At 41.3% G+C, this 25,272-nt stretch overlaps 2 protein-coding genes across 2 annotated transcripts; one reads left to right on the top strand and one right to left on the bottom strand.

Moving 5' to 3' along the window:
* The first annotated feature begins 239 nt into the window (after positions 1–239).
* On the top strand, positions 240–12,915 carry LOC118217043 (ras-related protein Rab-5C-like). Its single transcript, XM_035398799.1, has 6 exons — positions 240–395; positions 3,234–3,465; positions 5,480–5,631; positions 6,880–7,002; positions 8,950–9,043; positions 10,618–12,915. The coding sequence occupies exons 2-6, from the start codon at positions 3,300–3,302 to the stop codon at positions 10,743–10,745; spliced, it is 663 nt and encodes a 220-aa protein (XP_035254690.1). The 5' UTR covers positions 240–395; positions 3,234–3,299; the 3' UTR covers positions 10,746–12,915.
* Positions 12,916–18,165: 5,250 nt separating this feature from the next.
* On the bottom strand, positions 18,166–25,272 carry LOC118216178 (GTPase IMAP family member 8-like). The gene is made up of 5 exons (XM_035397240.1): positions 25,185–25,272; positions 21,971–22,681; positions 20,804–21,856; positions 19,215–19,472; positions 18,166–18,582 (listed from the first exon to the last, which is right to left on the bottom strand). The coding sequence occupies exons 1-5, from the start codon at positions 25,222–25,224 to the stop codon at positions 18,362–18,364; spliced, it is 2,283 nt and encodes a 760-aa protein (XP_035253131.1). The 5' UTR covers positions 25,225–25,272; the 3' UTR covers positions 18,166–18,361.

Raw genomic sequence — 25,272 nt, forward strand, 5'->3', positions numbered from 1 at the left:
TCTCATTTTTTCCATTTCTTTGGCACACACGAAAATCAAAAATACAAAAAAGGACTCTTACAGCTGGCTGAATCGTTTTTCAATTATATTGTTAATAGTGTTTTTTAATGTTTTGAGTTCTGTCTTATACAGTCGGTCAGGCCCAAGCGGCCAGAGTCTCAGATGTGCGGCATTGCAGATGGCGGAACCAAAATACATGGTAGTCCAGTGGCTTGTTGCACACCGAACATGCTCGGCGGGAACGAGCCACTTTCCGTTCCGCTTGGGCATTGTTGTTTTGGGAGCTGTCCAGTTCCGTGGAGCTGCCAAAGCTTGACAACGACGAAGGGTACAACTGTGGAAATTATAGAAAACCGACAGCTGAAAACTTGGAGCAGGACATTATCGTTATTACGGTAGGATTTTTTTTTTGTTTAACAAGTACATGCATATAGGCTAGTCTAGCAAACACAAGCAAGTGTTTCTCGGTTTCAAGAGTCACTATAGCTTACTAGCTCGCTAATTTACTGTACATATTATTTTGCTAGCTAACTAACGTCAGCTACCATGCTGTCTGTAATTAGCCAGGGTGAGCTATTTAATTTCCCAGAAATCTTAAAATGCAAGTAATGTCGTAACAAGCTATTCAATTAAGCTGTTATGCTGGCTTATTCATATATGAAATATGTTGGGTCTAATTTGATTTTAGCTTTGTTACTGTTCACTAACTAGCAAGTGAGCTTAATTTAATTAGCTATCCAAATACATTAACATAATAATGTTAGCTTGCTAGCTGATCCTAGGCCAGTATCGCACTTATGACTTGGTAAAGAGTTGGTGTAAGTCATCAGGTGGAACTTAGTGGTGACCGAGAACTCGCTAATGTTTTACTAATGTGAGCTGTCAGTAGTCATGCGGTTTGTTTGACATCATGCGAGTCTTAAACCAACTGCTATAAATGTAGCGGTAGACGTGTCTCAATTGAAGGCAAGCAAAATTGTAAGAAATGAGAGCTCAATTATTGCTCTACTTTAGTTATCGTTTAAAAAAAAAAAAAAAAAAAAAAAAAGTTAACTCAGTTGTTTCAATAGCAATATAAAGTTTCTCCTCTTTCCCTTTCCTCTTCTTTCCTTTTTCTCCTCTCTTTCTTTCCACTGCCTTCCCTTCTCTCCTCTTTCCCTTTCCTTCTCTTTCTCTTTCCTCCTCTTTCCCTTTTCACCTCTCCCTTTTCTCCTCTTTCTCTTTCCTCCTCTTTTCTCCTCTTTCCCTGTTCTCCTCTTTTCTCGTCTTTCCCTTCCCTCCTCTTTCCCTCTCCTCTTGTGGGCATTGACATGCCCTGTGAGACATGCACGGTCACAGGAAAGGTGGACTCCACTCTCTGTATTACAGCTGTTTTCCATCCCTGCTGTTAACTTCACTAACTGCCAACCACTTGCTGCAGCATCAACGTCTTGAAAGGACTCAAAGGAAATAGATTTATTTGGCAGTAAAATGATTGCTCCCTATAATTTCTGTATAATAAACAAATTGATGTGTATGCTCATGTACTTCTAATATGGGAGCTTGGTTGCATTTCGCATTTGTTTTGTAATGTAAAACATCAATTTCCATATTGTGCTGGGTTTCCCACAGGAAAGTAGCTAGTCGTAATGGCATGTGCATCTGACCAGTGGGAGTTTCACATATAGGCTACATAACCTGCATGCCATGATTCTCTCACTAAACACTGTAGTATTTACAGTAGTAGAAAACAGTATATCTGCTTTCCAGAACATAAATACTACTATTTACAATAGTGTAATAAGCCCCAGTAATTCCTTTTACCCAGCATGCTCTTTGGGTTGCTGCACACCATTCCTCCCGTGTCCTGTAGTAGCTACTGCATGCCCTGCGCTGAAGGTCTGTTTGTCCTCATCTACATATAAATTTACTTGTCTGTCTTGGTGAACCAGAAAAAATGTTTAAAAAATTATGAACACTACAGATAGACATTGCAGATTATGATATCCTAAAATAAACGGTCACACATGGCTTTACCCTGTGCATTGCTGAATATTGTAATAATTATAATATATATAATATAATATATAAATAATTAAATAATAATAATTATGATTACATTTCTTCAGTATGTATCTTCTTTTACTATTTCTAAACCTGGTATACTGAACTTTTCTATTATAAACTTTTGTACACTTACTTGGTTGTCGTGGCAAGTGAGTGCCACCCCTCTTAGATAAAACACACTCACGGGAGACTGACCGTTTCCGTAACCCGCACTTCTGTGCTATTTTATTATCAGATACGGTTCTTACAGACACTTTTTCAGACTGTGTATCACAGTTCCGTAGCCGTCTTGTCATTGGCGATCTCCCTCTCTCCGGCTTCCGGTCTGGCTTTTAAAAACCCCAGGCTCACTGTTGAAAGCAATCAGAGGCAATCAGCGCAATAAAACAATTAACAATTATCGGCGCTGATTACCTCCAGCTGACAGTTGTGACGAAGGATCCGAGAGCCGCTCCTCTCACACTCTCTCTCTCTGCAGCCGACGCTCAAACCACGCCCATCCCACCACAGTTGTATTTGTCTAAATTAGCCTACATGATTCACACAACTAGCCTATGAAGAATTTTTAAAAAAGGTCTCCATTTTCTTAATATTGGTGGAATATCAGTGTACTTAAGAATTACAAACTGGATTCTGCAGCTAACGGGTCTTGGATTTTAAGAGCACCATGGCCGTATGGATTATAAAGCAAGGCACAAATGACCATGAGCCATTAAGGCCAAAAAACCAAGTAATTAGAGCCTATGCAGTGTAAGGCTATCAGTAACTAAATATAACCTAAAATTACATAATTCATTCACCACCTGAGTGTTAGCTTTAGTGACACAGAATGTGGATCAGCTTGCTGTTGGTGTTAGACATATCTGTTTAACTATATTAAGACTGAAAGGAGGGCAGTTCGAGAGGACCAGTCATGAGTCACTGCACAAGGGAAAGAGTGGGGGTGCTGCTTCACTGCTCTCAGGCAGAACCCTGCTTTATTAATTGGGATAAGTTCCCATTCAGGGCGTCCCAGCAGGGTGTAACAGCTGTGCTCTGGCTGCAGGTCCCATTCAGGGCGTCCCAGCAGAGTATAACAGCTGTGCCCTGTGCAGGTGTACAGGAGGGCGTCCCAGCAGGGTGTAACAGCTGTGCTCTGGCCCCATTTAGGGCGTCCCAGCAGTGTGTAACGGCTGTGCTCTGTGCAGGTGTGCAGCCCCCAGCCCGGATCTGTCCTCCCTGACCGGGCTCCAGACTCGCCCCCGCGTGGCTCCATGGCAGGTCAGGGGGCCACGGCACGGGCCAGCGGTGCTGCGGCGGCCAGTAAGATCTGCCAGTTCAAGCTGGTGCTCCTGGGGGAGTCGGCAGTGGGCAAGTCCAGCCTGGTGCTGCGCTTCGTCAAGGGCCAGTTCCACGAGCACCAAGAGAGCACCATCGGAGGTGAGCATTCGGTCAGGCATGCTTGCACAAGACACTGCCCCTGCTGGCCTGGCAGAGTGCATTCACCCAACAAAACAGTCTGTCCTGGCATAGCGTAGCATCACTCACACAACAGTGGCCCTGGTAGCCTGGTATAGCATAGTATCACTCACATAACACTGGCCCTGGTATACCATAGCATCACTCACACAACACTGGCCCTGGTATAGCATAGCATCACTCACACAACACTGGCCCTGCTAGCCTGGTATAGCATAGCATCACTCACACAGTACTGGCCCTGCTAGCCTGGTATAGCATAGCATCTCACACACAACACTGGCCCTGGTATAGCATAGCATCACTCACACAACACTGGCCCTGGTATAGCATAGCATCACTCACACAACACTGGCCCTGCTAGCCTGGTATAGCATAGCATCACTCACACAGTACTGGCCCTGCTAGCCTGGTATAGCATAGCATCTCACACACAACACTGGCCCTGGTATAGCATAGCATCACTCACACAACACTGGCCCTGGTATAGCATAGCATCACTCACACAACACTGGCCCTGCTAACCTGGTATAGCATAGCATTACTCACACAACACTGGCCCTGCTAGCCTGGTATAGCATAGCATCACTCACACAGTACTGGCCCTGCTAGCCTGGTATAGCATAGCATCACTCACACAACACTGGCCCTGCTAGCCTGGTATAGCATGGCATCACTCACACAACACTGGCCCTGCTAGCCTGGTATAGCATAGCATCACTCACACAACACTGGCCCTGGTATAGCATAGCATCACTCACACAACACTGGCCCTGGTATAGCATAGCATCACTCACACAACACTGGCCCTGGTATAGCATAGCATCACTCACACAATACTGGCCCTGACCTAAAAGTATCTGGAATGAAGGTCATTTGAAACAATTATATTTTTATCTGTTTTTAATCTGTTGACAGTGATGACAGAATACTTCTTCACATTGCTGTTTTCGTATTTAAAATTTAGGTAAACCACATGTAAACCTTAGCTTAAAGGGATAGTTCCAATCAATTTATTTCAATTTTGGTGTATATTATCAATTGGCGCAGGCCGTTTTTGTAGCCTGCTAGCCTGGTATAGCATAGCATCACTCACACAACACTGGCCCTGCTAGCCTGGTATAGCATAGCATCACTCACACAGTACTGGCCCTGCTAGCCTGGTATAGCATAGCATCACTCACACAGTACTGGCCCTGCTAGCCTGGTATAGCATAGCATCACTCACACAGTACTGGCCCTGCTAGCCTGGTATAGCATAGCATCACTCACACAACACTGGCCCTGCTAGCCTGGTATAGCATGGCATCACTCACACAACACTGGCCCTGCTAGCCTGGTATAGCATAGCATCACTCACACAACACTGGCCCTGGTATAGCATAGCATCACTCACACAACACTGGCCCTGGTATAGCATAGCATCACTCACACAACACTGGCCCTGCTAGCCTGGTATAGCATAGCATCACTCACACAACACTGGCCCTGGTATAGCATAGCATCACTCACACAACACTGGCCCTGGTATAGCATAGCATCACTCACACAACACTGGCCCTGGTATAGCATAGCATCACTCACACAATACTGGCCCTGACCTAAAAGTATCTGGAATGAAGGTCATTTGAAACAATTATATTTTTATCTGTTTTTAGTCTGTTGACAGTGATGACAGAATACTTCTTCACATTGCTGTTTTCGTATTTAAAATTTAGGTAAACCACATGTAAACCTTAGCTTAAAGGGATAGTTCCAATCAATTTATTTCAATTTTGGTGTATATTATCAATTGGCGCAGGCCGTTTTTGTGTGCAACAAAGAATATTTTAGATATTTTCTGCCTGATGGCCTTCCAGAAACAATACTGCACAATACCGATGTGAGAAGGGCAGGGTGAAGGACATAAACAGAAACCATTTGAACCAAGCTAGCATGCTAGTTTCCTGTCGCTCTTTCTTTCTGCCTCCTGCAGCTGCCTTCCTCACACAGACGGTCTGCTTGGATGACACGACGGTAAAGTTTGAGATCTGGGACACCGCGGGACAGGAGCGATACCACAGCCTGGCACCCATGTACTACAGAGGGGCTCAGGCGGCCATCGTGGTCTACGACATCACTAACGCAGTAGGTATACTGCTGGCAACCGCGCCCCTATGCAGACACACCCCTGGAAAATAAACCCCGCATAATCATGCCCCTGTACAGCCAGTATCTTATAGTCACACCCCTACACAGCCAAACCCTTATAGCCACACCCCTACACAGCCAAACCCTTATAGCCACAACCCTACACAATCAAACCCTTATAGCCACAACCTACACAATCAAACCCTTGTAGCTACAACCCTACACAGTCAAACCCTTATAGCCACATCCTTACGCAGCCAATCCCTTATAGCCACACCCCTACACAGCCAAACCCTTATAGCCACACCCCTACACAGCCAAACCCTTATAGCCACACCCCCTACACAGCCAAACCCTTATAGCCACACCCCCTACACAGCCAAACCCTTGTAACTTCACCTCTATACAGCCAGGCCCTTATAGCCACACCCTTACACAGCCAAACCCTTGTAACTTCACCTCTTCACCTCTAACTTCACAGCCAGGCCCTACAGAAACATTCCTTTAGAATCACCTCAGTACAGACACACCTCTGCACAGCCATGCTGGCACTCTGATTGGTTATTGTAACAGTTTACTGGAGGTAACCTCTCACTAAAACTAGATATGATAGGGTGGTCTTGGTTCAGCAATAAAAATTGCAGTATTCAAAGGACCAGACCATTTCCAGACCATTTAGTCTTCAGTAGCAGATTCAATAGCGGCATGGCTCAGGGTGTGGGCACCAGGCTGTTCAGTCAACACTTGAGTAATGAATTAGAGTCGTTAATGTGAGTTGTTAATTTGAGTCATTAATTTGTTGTTCATGCATTCATAATGTCACAGCCTCTGGCTTATTACTGCCACTGAATCCACAGTCTTGAACTCTAGCCTGTGCAGTAGGGTTCCAAGCACAGGTCTGTCCAAGTGGCTGCTTGGAAAATTGGGAACAGAATGGCTACTTGGTGGCTGTACAGCTGTCTTTTGAATTTGCAATATAAGGACAGAGACCTACCCTGTTTGATCGAGAGACTTGACATGTCAAACAGGGTCCAAGTTTTATAATAATTCCCCAAATGTTTTGTCCATTAACTCAGTAAAGAGGAAAATTGGTAATAATATTCCAAAATGGCTGCCAATTCCAGATGGCAGCAAAGGTGAGCATCTATATTTTAATGTTACTGCCTGCCGTCATAGACTGTGCGTTTTCAAATTATTGCTTGTGGTGGTTGGACCCTGGTAATTGTTTGCTTTTTCATTTGCTAGGATACTTTCACACGGGCGAAGAACTGGGTGAAGGAGCTACAGCAACAGGCCAGCCCCAGCATTGTCATTGCGCTGGCAGGGAACAAGGCTGATCTCGCCAGCAACAGAGCGGTGGACTTCCAGGTACAGCCATGGGACTTCCATCCTGGGACTCACTACTCCAAACAGTCTGTACGGAGATAGAATGTTCAAATATTTGACCCTGAGAACTGAGTTGTATCCTTTATATCAGTGGTAACCAACCCTCTTCCTGGAGATCTACCTTCCTGTAGGTTTTCACTCCAACCCTAACAAAATACACCTCATTCAATAGCTAGAGATCTTGTTGAGCTGCTAATTAGTAGAGTCACATGTTAAAATTAAGCCAAATGAGGGTTAAAATTAAAACCTACAGGATGGTAGATCTCTAGGAACAGGGTTGGTTACCACTGCTTTATATCATCCATCCATTATCTATACCCAGCGTGCATTGGGCGAGAGGCAGGAATACACACTGGACAGGCTGCCAGTCTATCGCAGGGCACACACACACCATTCACTCACACATTCACACCTATGGGCAATTTTTAATCTGAGTCTTCAGTTAGCCTTACCGGCATGTCTTTGGACTGTGGGAGGAAACCGGAGTACCCGAAGGAAACCCACGTGGACACGGGGAGAACATGCAAACTCCACACAGAAAGGCCCCAAGCCGAGATTTGAACCCACTGCACCACTGTGCTGCCCTTGCTTTATATTTACTTTGGGAAAAACAAAAAGTACTTTCAGGTCTGTGAACCTTTTCAAGTGTAAGTGAGCTGCATTTTCTTTTGATCAGCATTTTGGGCGAAAACAGGCTTTCTTAATGTCTCAGTACTTTCCTTGTACAAATTTGCAATGCTCACAAACTCAGACTTTTACAAACATTACAGTTTTTCCCATTTTAAAAGTTTAAATTTTAAGTTTAAATTTGAAGCCAGTGAGTTTGAGATGTGAGCATTGTGTTGCTGTTGTTTCACAGTCAGTTCCAGGCAGTTATGAGTCTCTTACTGTGCAGTCTGTACCTGGCCTTCCCAGGGTATTCATAGCAGAGGAGCCGAGCTTTGCTGAGTTCACCTCTGCAGGCCTCAGAGAGAAATCTGTAAAACCTCTGTCAAACTGACTCAGTAGGGCTGTAAATTGTGACAAGTTGTTTGGTTCAATTAAGTTTGTCATGAATGTTAAATCACTTGTTAATCCAGGAAAATTAATGAAAACCAATGAGACCAATGGTGAATTCAAAAGGAAGTTTGATAGCGGTAACACCAGTGTCAGCTGTGTTTTAGAAGGAAGTAACACTGGTGTAAAAATAGCAAGACCATGACAAGCCTACAGCTTAGAAAAGCATCTATCTGACAGCCACCCCAGTCCCTTCAGCAGCTTCAAATCCCAGCAGGCGTGATAGTAACAGATAGATACATGATAAATCTAGATTAAGGTATTTGTATGGTTTAACAAGCGCAGTGCTATTGCTCACAAACTTAATCCCGACCGCTTTACCCAGTCTCATTTGATGAATACAAACTGAATAGGCTTTTGTTACATAAAGCAAGATAGCACTGTCTCCTCGGTGGATACCCTATCGCCTCATAACTAGAAGGTCCCAGGTTCGAATCACTGTGTGGAGTTTGCATGGTCTCCCATGTCTGTGGGATCTTTCCAGGTACTCCAGTCCAGAGACATGCAGATTAGAGTCTGATTGCAGACTCTGAATTTCCCATAGTGTGTGAGTGAATGGTGTGCCTCTCGCCCAGTGCATGCTGGGATAGGCTCAAGCCACCCCATGTCCCTGACCAGATGATGTTAGATGATGGATGGATGTTAAGTTTATATAAAAAATTTTGGTTAATCGGTGATTTAACATGGTTAGGATTTGGTATCGACGCCAAGGTACCCAATCAGGTATTAGTATCAAAGTCAAAATTTTGGCATTGGACCAACTCACACAGTGTGTTTACTTAGCAGACTGTCCAATGTAAGTTATTCTTTTACAGTCATTACTGTACAGTTTTTGTCTGGTTTGGCACATGTTAACAGTCCTTGTTCTTTCAGGAAGCACAAGCATACACCGATGACAACAGTCTACTCTTTATGGAGACCTCAGCCAAGACTGCCATGAACGTCAACGACATCTTTATGGCTATAGGTAGAGAACCATTGCAGTCGGGCCTCTGGCCCATAATTCGCTGATTAATAAGTCTTCAGACCATTTGTGGCTCCAAGGGGCTATGGGTAAAAATAGTACTAGATAGACGTGACCAATGAACTGAATAAGAACCAATGAACTGAATAAGAATTGGAAGTAAAACAGGGTCACGTGATTCAATTCAAGCCGATACTTTTCATTATCATCATAATCATATTATTATTATTGTTATTATTATTATTATTATTATTATCATCATCATCATTGTATGCTACATAGTCTAACACAGTGGTTCCCAAAGCTCCCCTCGGGTTCCCCGAGCTGGATTCAGGTGTTCTGTCTCAAGCACACCTGATACAACTAATCAAGGGCTTGATTAGTTGTATCAGGTGTGCTTAAGGTGGAATGCATCAAATACCCGGATCCAGCTGAGTCAATGTCTGATTTTCTGTGATTCTGTGTCCGATTTGCTGAGAGTCAGTGTCTGATTTGCTGAGAGTCAGTGTCTGATTTGCTGGAGTCGGTGTCTGATTTGCAGTGAGTCAGTTTCTGATTTGCTGAGAGTCAGTGTCTGATTTGCGGTGGTTTGTGTCTGATTCGCTGAGAGTCAGTGTCTGATTGGCTGTGAGTCAGTGTCTGATTGGCTGTGGTCAGTGTCTGATTGGCTGTGGTCAGTGTCTGATTGGCTGTGAGTCAGTGTCTGATTGGCTGTGAGTCTGTGTCTGATTGGCTGAGAGTCAGTGTCTGATTGGCTGTGAGTCAGTGTCTGATTGGCTGTGAGTCAGTGTCTGATTGGCTGTGAGTCAATGTCTGATTGGCTGTGGTCAGTGTTTGATTGGCTGTGAGTCAGTGTCTGATTGACTGTGATCAGTGTCTGATTGGCTGTGAGTCAGTGTCTGATTTGCTATGAGTCTGTCTGATTTGCTGTGAGTCTGTGTCTAATTGGTTGTGATCAGTGTCTGATTGGCTGTGAGTCTGTGTCTGATTGGCTGTGAGTCAGTGTCTGATTGGCTGTGGTCAGTGTCTGATTGGCTGTGAGTCTGTGTCTGATTGTCTGTGAGTCTGTGTCTGATTGGCTGTGATCAGTGTCTGATTGGCTGTGAGTCTGTCTGATTGGCTGTGAGTCTGTGTCTGATTGTCTGTGAGTCAGTGTCTGATTGGCTGTGAGTCAGTGTCTGGTTTACTGTGAGTCTGTCTGATTTGCTGTGAGTCTGTGTCTGATTGGCTGTGGTCAGTGTCTGATTGGCTGTGAGTCAGTGTCTGATTGGCTGTGGTCAGTGTCTGATTGGCTGTGATCAGTGTCTGATTGTCTGTGAGTCAGTGTCTGATTGGCTGTGATCAGTGTCTGATTGGCTGTGAGTCTGTGTCTAATTGGTTGTGATCAGTGTCTGATTGGCTGTGAGTCTGTGTCTGTTTGGCTGTGAGTCAGTGTCCGGTTTGCTGTGAGTCAGTGTCTGATTGGCTGTGAGTCTGTGTCTGATTGGCTGTGATCAGTGTCTGATTGGCTGTGATCAGTGTCTTATTTGCTGGAGTAAGTGTCTGATTGGCTGGTCTCCCCTCCTGCCGTCCTGTAGCTAAGAAGCTGCCGAAGAGCGAAGTGCAGAGCGGGGGCGGGGCTGGAGGCCGGACCAGGGTGGGGGTGGACCTGCAGGATTCCACCCCCCAGAGCAGGAGCAGACAGTGCTGCAGCGGTAGAACCTAACACTGCCATACTCTCAGCAGCGAGCCACCACAACCCAGCAGCAGCCAACTGACCGACTGACTGACCAACTTTCCGACCGCCCGCCCGACCGCCCGACCGACCGCCTAACTGACCGACTGACCACCTGACTGACCGACCGACTGCCTCACCAACCTCCCCACTAACCACCCGACCGATCACCCGACCGACCGACCGACCGACCGATACTCTGCTCACCAGACACAGACTGACAAAACAACCAAGCAGTACCCAACACCAAGTGATAAAACATCTGACTAATACCAAATACCAACTAATACCCAACCGACTAATACTCAATACCGGACTAGTATCCAGCACTGACTGAAAAAACGACTGACCGTGCAGTTGAGTACTCCAAGCTTCTGGGTGGCTCATTTGGTTAAGGCACCACACTGTGGTGGATGGATGAGCCTCACTGCCTCGGATGGATTCTGGACTGTGTCAGTGCCGACTGTGGCCAATAGCTCTGTAGGGCGATGCGCAATTCACGATTGAGTCACACAGGGTAATATGGACGGGTTCAGTCGGTTAGGGGTCCGCGCTTCAGTGCTGTCTAGTGACCCCTACTGGTCAGATAAGGGTGCCCGTAGACAGCATGTCAAAGCTGCATATGACAAGTCTTCCTCTGACTCCACTCTCCGTGAGCTTATATGCAGTCTGTGGTGTGAAAAGAAGTTGTGACTCCGCGTATTTCAGGGGAGAACCGCGGGTGTCTATCCTCTCCCAAGCTGGCTGTGGGGTTCGCGCAGGGCCGTGGTTAAGGTTGTAGATGATTAGAAATTCCAAATTAGGGTGGGAATTGGATATATACATCCCTACATTGGGTGATATATTTATTTAAAAACAAAAAATTATCAAACTGCCTGACTTAGTTGTCCCTTGAATACATACCACCTCCAAGGCAAAAGCAGAGGACAAAATGGGGATCACTTCTGACCAGTTACACAATCACACTTAGTTAATTGACCAATCACACTTAGTTAACTGACCAATCACGCAATCATACTTCGTTAACCGACCAATCACACTTAGCTGATCCCACTGCTCCCTCTTTCTTAAATTCAAAAAGTTAAGTTACTTTTTAAATACCCTGTTTTGCTGGTGGGTGCTTATAGCAATTTTTATTAATTGTTATGTTTTTTCCCTTGCATATACAGTATAGATAATAATAATAATAATAATAATAATAATAATAAATATTGTTGTTATTATTATAAATGATAAATTATTAATATATAAATGTTACTGTTCAGGCACAAGCAAAGCAGAATCATTTAATAGCTGTAGTTACCAATCAGTGATATAGCTATAGCATACAAGATATGGTTTCCACACAGCTATATGCAGGATGCATTAACATTATTACACAGATCATTTTTAGCATTAATGTAATTTAAGATTTTTTAAATCTGAGATACAATGATGGAGTTTAACAAGAAAAGTTTTTTTCTCTCCTGACCAAAATCACAGTTGCAAATATTGAAAAAATGCAAATGAATTTTTTTTCATACATGTAACCAGCCAGTACTTATTGTCCATACCGTACCTTCCCAAAATACCCTATTTTGTCTCACCCTCTCACCCATTCTATTGAAGAATGGAATTTTTTAAAATGTGATTATTTTGATATTTAGTTTTGAATACACCTCGGGTATTTAGTGCACTGATACTCTCAGTCACCTCTTGTGACTTTTCAGATCTTAGCCTTTTTATCGGTCAAACTTCACGGCTCTCTGTCATTAACTGGATAATTCACTTCAATAAGTAACAGCATTCCGGGTATGTCTTGCACTATTTGAAATCAGTAATAACAATGAAAATGAAATATGTGAGAAGGTGTAAGTAACTCATAGTTAAGGATCGTGAACATTGTTGTTAAATTGAGAAGGTCCTTTTTCTATTATGCTTTTTTTTTTTCTTTTTTTTTAATCATTGAGATTATTATTTCGACCAGTGTCGTTGTCCTCACTAAAGACATTAACAACTATTGCAGCAAATCATGGAGTAGTATCATATGTTCAGTGGGAAATACAATGGGTTAACATGCACTCTGGCTCAGCTCTGGGGGTAGTAGTCCAGTGTAAAGGAATGGGTAGGACAGGGATGAAAAATCTGCAATTTTACAAATAAATGTGGGGATTCAATTCTGTGTTTGCTTATTGTATTTATGTTGTGTTATTGTACTTTTCAATAGGGTGTATTTAACGTTATGTAGTGTAGTATTACTTGACTGAAATGCATAATAATAAATATAAATATAACCACAAGCGGTAATTAACGGGGTCCAAGCACCATGTGGCAATTACAAATTTTAAGCTGTAAGGACACACATTGGATGAATTGTTAGAAGAAAAAACTTTTCAGTTTCTTTCCCAAATTTTGACAAGGTATTCCCTAGCTTTGAGGTCAACATACAAACAAGTTTCATGATGATCAGCCATTGCTAAGCCTGTCACTTGCCCACCAACAACTGATTGGCTGATGGTGGCTGTTTTTTTCAGATATGTCTTGTACATTCAATGTACATTTCATTATACATTCAATGGCGGACTGACACAAAGACATAGCTTGCAACGATTCATCTTGACTGCTCAAACAATTGAGGAGTTAAAGGCATTTAAATTTATTTTTCTCTTACAGCACCAGAAAAATGTGCATGCTTCCTCTGAGTCAACCATTGTACATGTATGCCAAGTTTCATGATGATCGGACAAAGCACTCACAATTTACAGTTGTTTTAGTAAAAAGAAAGTCCACACGTAGAACTGTTTATTTGCATTGGGCAGCCATATTGTTTTGAAAGTTCAACTTTTTTTTTTTTTTTTTGATTATTATTCAATTTCAGACTCCACAGATTCTTTCAAGCCTAATTCGGTGACACACAGCCTAAGACAAGTTTTCAAAAGTTAGTTTTGTCAAAAATTAAAAATGGCAGAAAAACAAAATGGTTGCCAATGTTGTTTTTTGAGGCAAAGTTTTTCCCTGATGAGGTCACAGAGATGTACCTTTCAAAATTTCAGCCTTATTGGCCAACCCATTGAAGAGTATTTTTGATAGTGCCACCTATTGGCAAACTTGTGCCAAAACTTGCCTTCCTCAAAATCATGGAATGATTACGTAGAAAATTTTGTGAGGATCAGACATGTCGTTCATGAGTTATAGCTGTTTAAGTAAAAATGGCCAGACCCATGACACTTGATTGCCATGTAGCGGCCATATTGTTTTAAAAAGACAACATTTTTTAGAGACTAGTTTGCAAAAGTAGGTTGAAAAATTTTGGTATACACAAATTAAATCGGGAATATACATTTTATTTGGCATGAGCCACAGAATCTGGCGGAAAAAGAATTTTCATTGTACACCACATGGTTCATGGAGTTATGGGCCAAAATGTAAATCCCTGGGTTACACCGCCACCAGCTGGCTACTAGGCATCATTGCATTAACCTGAGTAGTGGGGAGAATGAAGCTGAGAAATAAAAAACAGAGGCTAATGTCAAACCTCAGGCTCACCAAAATTAAATGACTAGTCGCACTTTCCTGTTCTGCCTTGCCTGAGGCCGCCTAATTGATATCCACTGTACTGGCCTAACCAAACCACATGGAGGTGCTATAGGACTCCATGTGAAATTCAGTATTTGTAATACATCGTAGACCAAGCTCCATAGAAGTGCTCTGCAGAAATCTGGTCTATCAAATAATAAAATAAAGCCAATGAACTTTCACTGGGTGTGGCCTTTTACAAGTAATTCCCATATCATTTCCCATGAGGTCATAAAACATGGTATGCACTTTGGAATCCTCATCAAAAACAGCCATAAAAAATGTGCACTATTAAAGCTTATGCTGGTGCCCTGAATCAGTGAAACTATTCACTAAACATTTCAGATCCTCTGCAGAGATTTCAAGCTTGCTTGTGACCAAGACCTCATTAGAAACATACACGTTTTATGGGTCAGCCCCATCTTGAATTGGCCATGAATTTAAATAATATTTACTCACTTTTTCTGAGTTACTGCTAAACTTCTTGACTGATGATTGTTATGAAACTTGAAATGCCGCTACAGGGTCCTGCAACTGCTTGTTACCTTTGCCAGGTGCTAACTGGCCTCTTGGTGGCACTGTAACGGCTCACAGGAAATTGCAGTTCTTAAACTCATAAACTCTTAAGTCTTTGACTTAGAGACATGAAACTGACTCAAAAAACCATAAGGTTGCTGCATTTTTTTGCCATTTTAAAGATGTTTTTCATTTTCCTGTAAAATACAAACATGGTACAAACCATTTTGTGATTTAAAAAAAAAACTGAAAAAAAAGAGGCACAACATACCTTCTACAGTTGAGGCCAAATGTTTACATACACCTAGGCTAAAGATATTCAAACTCAGTTTTCCACAACTCACATTTCATGTTACCATACACTTCTTTTGGCGAGTCAATTAGGGCATCTACTTTGTTCACATCAGAGGTAATTTTAAAACAATCGATTAGAGACAAGTTTATTTCAGCTTTAATTCATTGTATCAGCATTCCAGTGGGTCAAAAGTTTACATACACCAAGTTGACTGTCTCTTTAAACAGTCTGGAAGATTCCAGAAATTGATGTAATGATTTTTTAGAAGCTTCTGAGTGGCCAATTGTCATAATTAGCAGTTAATTGGGAGTTACAGTGGGATCCAGAATTATTGGCACCCTTGATAAATATGCACACAAAATTCTAAACTAAAAAATAATGAAGTTATTGACATAAGCTCTATTTTCCAACATGTGTAAACTAGTGTGCTTGATTAATGATCCATTGGAATCCACCAAAGTCTTAAATTTTTTAAATAAAAAAAATATTTCCCCAAAAAACAGGTTCCACAATTATTGGCACCCCTGGTTTAATACTTGGGTAAAACCCCTGGCAAAGATGACAGCCATGAGTCTTTTCCTATAATTTGTGATAAGGTTAGAGAACACAATTGGAGGGATTTTTGACCATTGCTACATGTAGAACTTTCCAGAATCATTGATATGTTTGGGTTTGCACTTATGGATCCCCCCTCTTCAGTTCAGACCACAGGTTTTTGATGGAACAGACAACAACAAAAGAACTGGTGAAGGAGTTGCAGGCATCAGGTACCAAAGTATCTACATCTACCTTTAAGAGAATCCTACATCGCCATGGCCCGAAAGGTTTTCGCACAAAGAAGAAGCCCCTACTCCAAGACCAGTATAAAAAAGCCAGAATGAAGTTTGCAGGTGATCACCAGGGCGAAGGGAGTGTTCTCTGGTCAGATCAAACAAAAATTGAACTCTTTGGCCATAATGATCAGCGCTATGTATGGAGGAAAAAGGGTAAGGCTTTTAATCCGAAGAACACCACCCCAACATCATGTTGTGGGGGTGTTTTGCTGGAAAAGGGACTGGTGCACTTCAGAAAATAGATGGCATCATGAGGAAGGAGGATTACTAAAAAATACTGAAGCAACACCTCAGGACATCAGCTAGAAAGTTAAAACTTGGTCGCAACTTAGTCTTCCAGCAGGACAATGATCCAAATCATACCTCCAAAGTTGTAACAAAATGGCTTAAAGACAACAAAGTGAAAGTACTGGAGTGGCCATCACAAAGCCCTGCCCTGAGTCCCAATGAAAATCTGTGGACTGAACTGAAAAAGCGTGTCCAAGCAAGGAGGCCCACAAACCTGACTGAGTTACACCAGTTCTGTCAGGAGGAATGGGAAAGAATTGTGCCATTATATGTATTGTGAGAAGCTTGTGGAAGGCTACCCCTAGAATTTGATTCAAGTTAAGCAAGTAAAAGGCAATGCCACCAAATACTAACAAATGGAACAGGAAATGTATGGTAACATGAAATGTGTGGAGTTGTGAAAAATTGAGTTTGAATGTCTTTAGCCAAGGTGTATGTAAACTTTTGGTCTCAACTGTAAATTCCATTCAATTAAGTCAAAGCAATATGACAGATATAACAAAATAATACACAAGTGTGTAAATAAACCCCAAATATTTTGAAATATTGTGGCTTTGGGCTTTTTTCTAATTACAAAGGTTAGGTTTTTCCAGAGCCAAGCAGCGTGAAAATACTGGGTCTTCATTCAAAAAAATTTAAAAATGTAAAAAAAAAAAAACCTGAACATTCTACGTTAAAAGCAAAAGGAAACTATTTTCTTTTCATTCTGTACAAATTACAATCGAAAGAGAAGAGACCCAAAATACATAGCCTTGGACAGAGAGTGCATTTCTGTTTCAGTCACAAGGGATATTAATCACATCGCACCAAAGGTTGATGTATTTTGGGGCATTCCCAAAGACTGGAATAAAGTTCCCACCTCAACATCACATTTTATGCATACATCAGGGATATTAGCATCGAAGCGCATCATTGATTAACCTCATTAACCCATTTATATTTTAGCTGTCCTATTTTTATTATATTAAATCTTGTATTTACCATTTGTACCTAAGCCTTGACACGTATGTCTTCCCACTCATGTTTTGTGATTTCCTCCTTTATGTCTTCCCTCCACGTAATTCTCCGGTCTCCAGTTGTTTTATAGAACATGGATACCTGTCTCCTGTCTCCTCCTTCCCTGGCTGCTGTGTTTCTTTAAAAACTGTTTTATGTCCACCTACAATAGAAAAATGTATGCAATGCAGTGGATGGATGGATGGATGGATAGAGAGTGGTGGTATATTATACTGTCCCATGTTAATGTTGTATAGGGAGTGGTGCTATATTACACTGGTCAGTGTTAATGTAGCATAGACAGTGGTGCTATATTACACTGGGCAGTGTTAATGTATATAGGGAGTGGTGCTATATTACACTGGTCAGTGTTAATGTTGTATAGGGAGTGGTGCTATATTACACTGGTCAGTGTTAATGTAGTGTAGAGAGTGGTGGTATATGAAAATGGTCAGTGTTATTGTAGTATAGGGAGTGGAGCTATAATACACTGGTCAGTGTTAATGTAGTATAGGGAGTGGTGCTATATTACACTGGTCTGTGTTAATGTAGTGTAGGGAGTGGTGCTATATTACAATAGTCAGTGTTAATGTAGTATAGGGAGTGGTGCTATATTACACTGGCCAGTGTTAATGTAGTGTAGGGAGTGGTGCTATATTACACTGATCAGTGTTAATGTAGTGTAGGGAGTGGTGCTATATTACACTGATCAGTGTTAATGTAGTGTAGGGAGTGGTACTATATTACATTGGCTAGTGTTAATGTAGTGTAGGGAGTGATGCTATATTACAATAGTCAGTGTTAATGTAGTATAGGGAGTGGTGCTATATTACACTGGCCAGTGTTAATGTACTGTAGGGAGTGGCGCTATATTACAATAGTCAGTGTTAATGTAGTATAGGGAGTGGTGCTATATTACACTGGTCAGTGTTAATGTAGTGTAGGGAGTGGTGCTATATTACACTGGTCAGTATTAATGTTGTATAGGGAGGGTGCTATATTACACTGTCCCATGTTAATGTGGTATAGGGAGTGGTGGTATATGACATTGGTCAGTGTTAATGTAGTATAGAGAGCGGTGGTATATGACACTGGTCAGTGTTAATGTAGTATAGGGAGTGGTGCTATATTACATTGGTCACAGTCCCACAGTGTTCCAGTTCCTCATCTCTTCCAGTGATGTCAGAGGTCTCTGTGCTTTGTGCTTTCTTGCTCATTTCAGAACATTCGTGTCCAGATACAGCCGCAGAATTCCCAGAATGGTTTTCCTTCAACCAGTCACACACCTTGATACAAGATGTAGCAATATCGGAGGTGTCTGGCTCAGAGGATGTGACTCCCGTTACTGTGGAAACAGACATTGTCACGGTCATTCAGTTCTAATAGGCTGGTTCAATGCTTAAGAGCTAGGAAGCACAGCTCTAATAGGCTGGTTTAATGCTTAAGAGCTAGGAAGCACAGCTCTAATAGGCTGGTTTAATGCTTAAGAGCTAGGAAGCACAGCTCTGATAGGCTGGTTTAATGCTTTAAGAGCTAGGAAGCACAGCTCTGATAGGCTGGTTTAATGCTTAAGAGCTAAACAAGCACAACTCTGATAGTCTGATTTAATATTTAAGAGCTAACCACATATAATGTATGAGTTATAATGTGTAATATAATGTGTAATGTATGTTATAATGTTTGAGAAGCAGCTCTGGGGCTTCGTGTCTGTGCTGCTAGGCTAGTATCTACATAACGAGGGTTTCTGCACCATTTCTGATTCATTCAGTTTAACATGGTTCATAATATAATAGTTCCATCCAATATAAACTTAGCAAAAGTGTAAACATTTAAGTAGTAAATAGATGTAAACACTGTACATGCATATTTAGTGGTATTTGGATGTATTTTCAATGTTAAAAGTGTACATATCTCTAACTTTCATATTTGTTAATTATGTTGGATAACTCTGGAAAATCTCGTCATAAAAAAACTCACAGTTAGTGAAGGGATCATCCATACTAGTTCCTTTAGCAGGAGGGGTGATGTAGGACTTAACCTCTGTCCTGACCTTTTTGTTGATCATGTCTTCTTTTCTGCTCCATTCCTTTTCAAATATCAGTTTAATTTCATTATGAAGAAAAGCAAGACTCTGCTCTGTTGTCCAGGGTGCTGTTTGTGCCTCCCCCTCTGTGTCCTCCTGAGCGTTCAGTTCCACCCCTGCAGAGCCCCACCCAGCCTCTCTCTCTTCAGTCACTACAAACCAAAAACAGCCTTTAGCCAGCTAATATTCCTAGGAAACAACAGCTCACAATGCATTTCTTTTAAAATGTGTTTTAAACATACACCCTTCCTATACCAAGCTAATATATATCTGTGTGGATATAATTAGAGTTGGAGTGGGTTTCTACTCTAACTCTAATGTTGACGAATAGAATTAATCTGCTGTTTGTGGGTCAAATGAATAAAATCCTATGGCTTTTTTTTTTTTTTTTTTTTTGCTTGGAGGTAAGGTTGTAACTAACTTACAAGTGAAATTATTTTAATAAGAAATTAATATTCATGAAGGACAGGATTTCATTCCTGCTTTTTCTTCATTCTCAGATGGGAAGAACCATTACATTAATTGAAAAGAAGCACCTCTTCATGTGTCTCTCTTCCCAAAAGTGCATCTATGTTTGCTGTCTATGTGATTTGGACAAGGACACAGCCATAAATAAGTACAGATAAGAAAAAAATTATGAATGCCGAACTGTTCTTGGAAGCGTTCTTATCCACAGTTTACGATCAAATGTAATTGTACACACATTTTGTGAATGAGGCCCATGGAGTGGCAATTATGAGAATTAAATGTGGAGCTAAATTAGTACACTATTATATTATTATAATTAGTATAATTATCTTATAAAGGGATTCATGTTCAGAGCAAAAACATTGTCACTCAGACACTGCTTACTGTCATATGCAGACCATACACAGTTTGGCATCTCAGTAAACTATTTCAGAAATGACGGATAGCTACAGTGGGGGGTAATTGTGAAGCCACTGTGGAGCTCCCAGTGGCTCCTCTGTATTTCAAACAGTGAATAAATTGTCAAATATATTAGGCTCAAAGAAAAACCTTCCGGGGCTTCAGCCAGGATTGCCCCCTGTTGGCAAAACAGTGAACTCATCTGAGTACGTCTCACATTTATTTTGGATGTTTACTTCTGTATTTTTTATTATGAACTATTTGTCTAACAATTTAGAAAGTTTTAAAAAATGTTTAGCAGTTTGAATATTTGATCATCATAAATGAGGAATATATTGATATTTTTGATACATGGCATGGAAATGATGTTATTTAAAGGTCATTTTTTAAAGTAACAGAAGCAAAAATGGTGCATATTAAATCAACTGAGTATGTCACATTGGCTTCTTTTTGGTAGAAACTTATTGGAGCCTTTTCAGAAAGGAAGGGCAAAACTCTTGAGCACAGAACCACAGCCTGTAATCTAAAGACTATAGAGTGATTCAGCTTGATTCTGCCATGTATTATTAAGTAGTGGAACAACAGAATGTTCCAAATTGATAAAAAGGAGATTCACCTATGCAGCGTCTTCTCTCTGATGGGGTGGTCTGCTCCTGCATCACAGAATACACTTCTCTGCGCCGTTCCTTTTCAACCACATGGTCATTTTCAGTGGCTCTTCCCTCTGTCTCCTGAATTGTGCGGTCTGTGCTTTTCTTCTGCTCTTCTTCCCCTAAAGCTCTAACCGACCTGCTCTTCATGGCTGACTCTTCGATACTGCGTTCCTTTTCAAATATTCTTTGGAAATTATCAGGATGCAGACCTTTGCTCCTTCTTCTATCGTGCTGTTGAGTCTCTCCCGCACTGTCTCTTCTCTTATCCAAACCCAGTTTCTCCAACAGATGCTCTTCTCTCTTCATCCAGAGTTCATCAATAATTTGCATCTGTTCTGTTATTTTCTGCTTCTCTTTGCTGAGATCAACCCCAGTGGTTGCTTGGTCTATCTCTTCTATCTCCTCCTTCACTTCACATTGTGTCTTGAGATGAAAGATGGTTTTACCTGCTACCATCTCCTCAATCTTCTCCAGCAGCTCTGTGACTTGGGTGCGATCCTCCTTTTTCATATTGCAGAGAACATGGTACCTGTTCCCACATTTCTCAATGAGCCACTGGAGGGCGTGTCCTTCTCTCTCTATGTGCTGCTCGATGGAGCTGTTTCCTAGGTATTCTCCCCAGGTGAACAGCACTAGAGTGTGTCCCCACACTCTCTCTCCAAGGTGTTTCATGTTGTCTAGAACTATCTTCCTTTGTTCTTCTTTAAATGATGTGTCTGCAGGAATGACCAGTAAAATCACATGGGGTCCAGGGTGACACAATGTAAAACTCTTTAGTACTTCCTCTTTTATCCAATTGGGTGTGAGCTCAGCTGGCATAAACTTCCACCAGCCAGGTGTGTTGACCACGGTGACCTGCCTCCCAGCGACTTCACCTTGCTTCTTCTCACACTGTTTGATTCTTTTCCAAACTCCAAACTCCTTTCTGCCCAGGATGGTATTTCCTGTCAAGCTCTTGCCCCCAGCCACCCACCCCAGTAACACCACCCTCAGCTCGGAGGGGCGGCTTGTTCCCCCTGTAAGGGAGAAAGAACATCACTTTCAGCAAACTATACGAAACTGGCTTCTTCATTCTGAGAAAAAGACTAAAATATAAAATTAATCAAAGCAATGAAAGTTATTAATCTTACCTTTAAGAAGGTCTCGAAGTGTCTCCCTGTGCTCCAACACGTGCCTTACTCTCCGATTGGCTCGTTTTTCTGTACTCCTCCGCTTCTCCTCCATGTCCTGTAGAACTTTCCTCTCAATATGAAAATGGCGGCCACCATTACCCGCCACCATCTTCTCTATCATCTCCAGCAGCTCTGAGACCTGAGAGACCTCACTGCGTTTCTTACTGCTGAGAACATGGTACCTGTTCCCACATTTCTTTATGACCCACTGGAGGGCCTGCCCTTCTCTCTCTATGTGCTGCTCGATGGTAATTTCCCTTAAAGAGTCCCCAGAGGTGAACAGCAGTATCGTGTGTCTCCACACTGTGTCACTGAGAAGCTCCAGGTGTTCCTGCACTGCTCTCCTGTGTTCTTCTTGAAAAGATGAACCCAAATTAATGACCAGCAGGACAGCATGGGGCCCAGGGGGGCACAGAGACACACTGAAGGCAATCTGGTCTTTCAGCAGTTCTGGAGAAAATTCAGCAGGAAAATAACCGACCCAGCCAGGTGTGTCCACCACAGTGACCTGCCTCCCGGCTACATTAGCCTGCACCTTCTTGCACGTTGGAGTTTTTACTCCAGGTGTAAACTCCTGTTTGCCCAGGATGGTGTTTCCTGCTGAACTCTTCCCACTCTCTTCTGCTCCTAGCAGCACGGTCCTCAGCTCTGAGAGATGCCTTGTCTCCCCTGTCAGAGAGAATGGACATTTTTATTTAACATGACAAACACTTGCATAAACATATAAACGCTGGTGCATCTTGGAGTCTCTCCTCAGCAGTGTTGGTTTACAAATGCCTTGTTCCAGGAACAGTGATATGCAATTATGAGAACCAGTGAAACTGCAAACTGCTTCTCAGCCAAATTTGAAAATGATATATTTTTTCATTAATTACTTTCAATTCATAGGCTTTTGTTCACCCATTTCTTTCAAGTATTATTTTTTTAAATTTATATTCATTTTGTTGTTAAATTTTCATTTCAATTTAAACTATAAACTCAGATTCATAATACAAATTGTTCATTTAAATTGTGCACAGAAGTGTAAAATTTATGGCAGAAACATTTCACAACATTAGTGTAAAAATGATAGATAAATCTGGCAGCATCATGTACATACTCATATATTCCAAAAACCATAAACTTCCCTACCACTGTTAAATTGCTTGTGCTTTGTTTAAACTGTCATATTTGCATCTTTTAAATTACGAAAGTCTTTTTTTAGTTTTTAAAGTCTCCACTGATTTAACATTAGCAGAACTCCATACCTGCTTTGACTTTGATTTCCAAACTGGAAGTTATCTAATCTTGCAACAATTACCAGTGTAAACCTTATAAACCTAAAACTCACAAGCTAGCAAACTACCAACCTACTATCTCTTGTCTTATCTGTCTCGACAAAGAACTACATTACTACCTGAGGCAAACTACCTCTACTGCCTGAGTTCATAAGCAGGATGTGATTTGTGAGAGAAAAAAAAGAAACAGAGGTGCATGTTTTTGGAATGGCCTATGCATGAAAATAATGTCAGGAGCAGTACAGACCAGTGGTCCTCAGTCCTGGTCCTGGAGAGCCGCAGGGTCTGCTGACTTTTGGTGTTACTCAGCACTTCAGCAGCATAGTAATTGATCACTTAAAGCAGTTACACTTACAACCAGACTCTGGCCCTCCAAGACCAGGATTGGTACAGATGGTATCAACGTTCATGTACCATGTAGGCCACTGTAACATTATATGCCAGTCAGTATACTCGATAAGTATTTGGACAGTCACATAGTTTTTGTTGTTTAGCTCTGTAGTCCAGCACATTGAAATGAAACAATGAATATGCGGTTAAAGTGCAGACATCAGCTTTAATTTGAGGGTCTTTACATCCATATCCATATTGAGTGATCAATGTAGGAAATAGAGACCTTTTTATCCATAATTCCATTAGTTTAGTGGACAAAAAGTAATTGGACAATTGGCTTCTCCGGTGTTTTATTGTCAGCTGTGAGTCACTGCATTGTTTCATGCATCATAAGCTAACAAAAGTGCTCCTCCAAAGTGTGTGGGTGTCATCATTACTCATAAATATTACTCAAATGTGGCACAATACTTAATGCTTATTACTACTCTACAAACAAAGTCACTTATAAGACACAGCAGTCTCCCGAAAAAAAGTATTTTGCTTGTCAAATAGACTTGAACTTGGGTGGACCGCAACAATATTCAACAATATTCTTAAAACCTCAGCAAAATTGATGAGTAATTTCACCTTCAACTGGCTGTGGTCAGCAAAAAACAAACAAAAAATCAATTAACATAAGCGTGAGCTGATTCGTCCATTTTCGAGCTGAAGGAACATTATTGTATTTCACATTACAGTAAAAAATGATTGCTGAAATATTTAATCAGTCATAATAAATTAACACAAAACCTATATTTGAACTACCGCAACATGCTGTATGCACCAGCTATAGGAAAGTACTAATCATAATACAGTAATATTGCTGATAAATCAAGTAAAATTCCTAACAGTGCACCTCCTCATAACTCCTCATGCACCAATCAGAAGCCAGTACCTACTGTTGTTAGGCAGAATTTTGAAATGTAGGTTTCTAGCCCTGCAGAAAGTTATTATCTCTTCCTAACATAATTATTACACTGAATATTTCACCTGAATATTGCAAACCACTTAATTTGATTTAGTCATGGGAATTATTTCATTTAAAGCATAAAAGAATAAGTAATGGCCACTTAATTGTTTAATTAAAGACAAAATTTGGGCTTACAGTGTTCAACATTTGGTACACTCAGAAAACAGATTGAGATATGGTATGAGTGAAATACGGTACAAAGAATTTCTCAGAATAAAGGCACATGAAAAGAAGCTGAAATATGGGACCATCCCAGGAAAAACAGGACATCTGGTCAACCGATAATCAGAAAAAGATACTACCAAACTTTCTGTTTCAAAATGTATCCTATAATTTTAAGCTTTCAATAGTAGCATGAGCACAATTGATGGTTGCGCTTAAGAATTTTTGTTTCAAAGAATTATTCCTGAACATAATAGTAAAATATGAAAATAATTTATTTTTTTACATTCTGCAGAGTAGATGCCAGTACTATTACAGGAACTACAGCATGTGTTTAAATGCATACAGAAAGACGTATGAGATCTATGATGGAAATTAAAGGAAAACTCACCAACATGACCAGATGATTCACCTGTATCCACTGTATCCATTTCTCCTTCTCTCTTTCTCTCTTTCAGAGTGGGTTTAGTCCAGCTGTT

This window comes from Anguilla anguilla, chromosome 17 (genome assembly GCF_013347855.1).
Source record: "Anguilla anguilla isolate fAngAng1 chromosome 17, fAngAng1.pri, whole genome shotgun sequence".
In the NCBI taxonomy this organism is placed as follows: domain Eukaryota; kingdom Metazoa; phylum Chordata; class Actinopteri; order Anguilliformes; family Anguillidae; genus Anguilla; species Anguilla anguilla.

Coding starts and splice junctions, on each gene's coding strand:
- LOC118216178 (XM_035397240.1), bottom strand. CDS start 25,224: ATGGATACAGTGGATACAGGTGAATCATCTGGTCATGTTG. Junction 21,857..21,970: donor ACTTCGAGACCTTCTTAAAG/GTAAGATTAATA, acceptor TCTCCCTTACAG/GGGGAACAAGCCGCCCCTCC. Junction 19,473..20,803: donor AGAGAGAAGACGCTGCATAG/GTGAATCTCCTT, acceptor TTTGGTTTGTAG/TGACTGAAGAGAGAGAGGCT.
- LOC118217043 (XM_035398799.1), top strand. CDS start 3,300: ATGGCAGGTCAGGGGGCCACGGCACGGGCCAGCGGTGCTGCGGCGGCC. Junction 5,632..6,879: donor TCTACGACATCACTAACGCA/GTAGGTATACTG, acceptor TTCATTTGCTAG/GATACTTTCACACGGGCGAA. Junction 9,044..10,617: donor CGACATCTTTATGGCTATAG/GTAGAGAACCAT, acceptor GCCGTCCTGTAG/CTAAGAAGCTGCCGAAGAGC.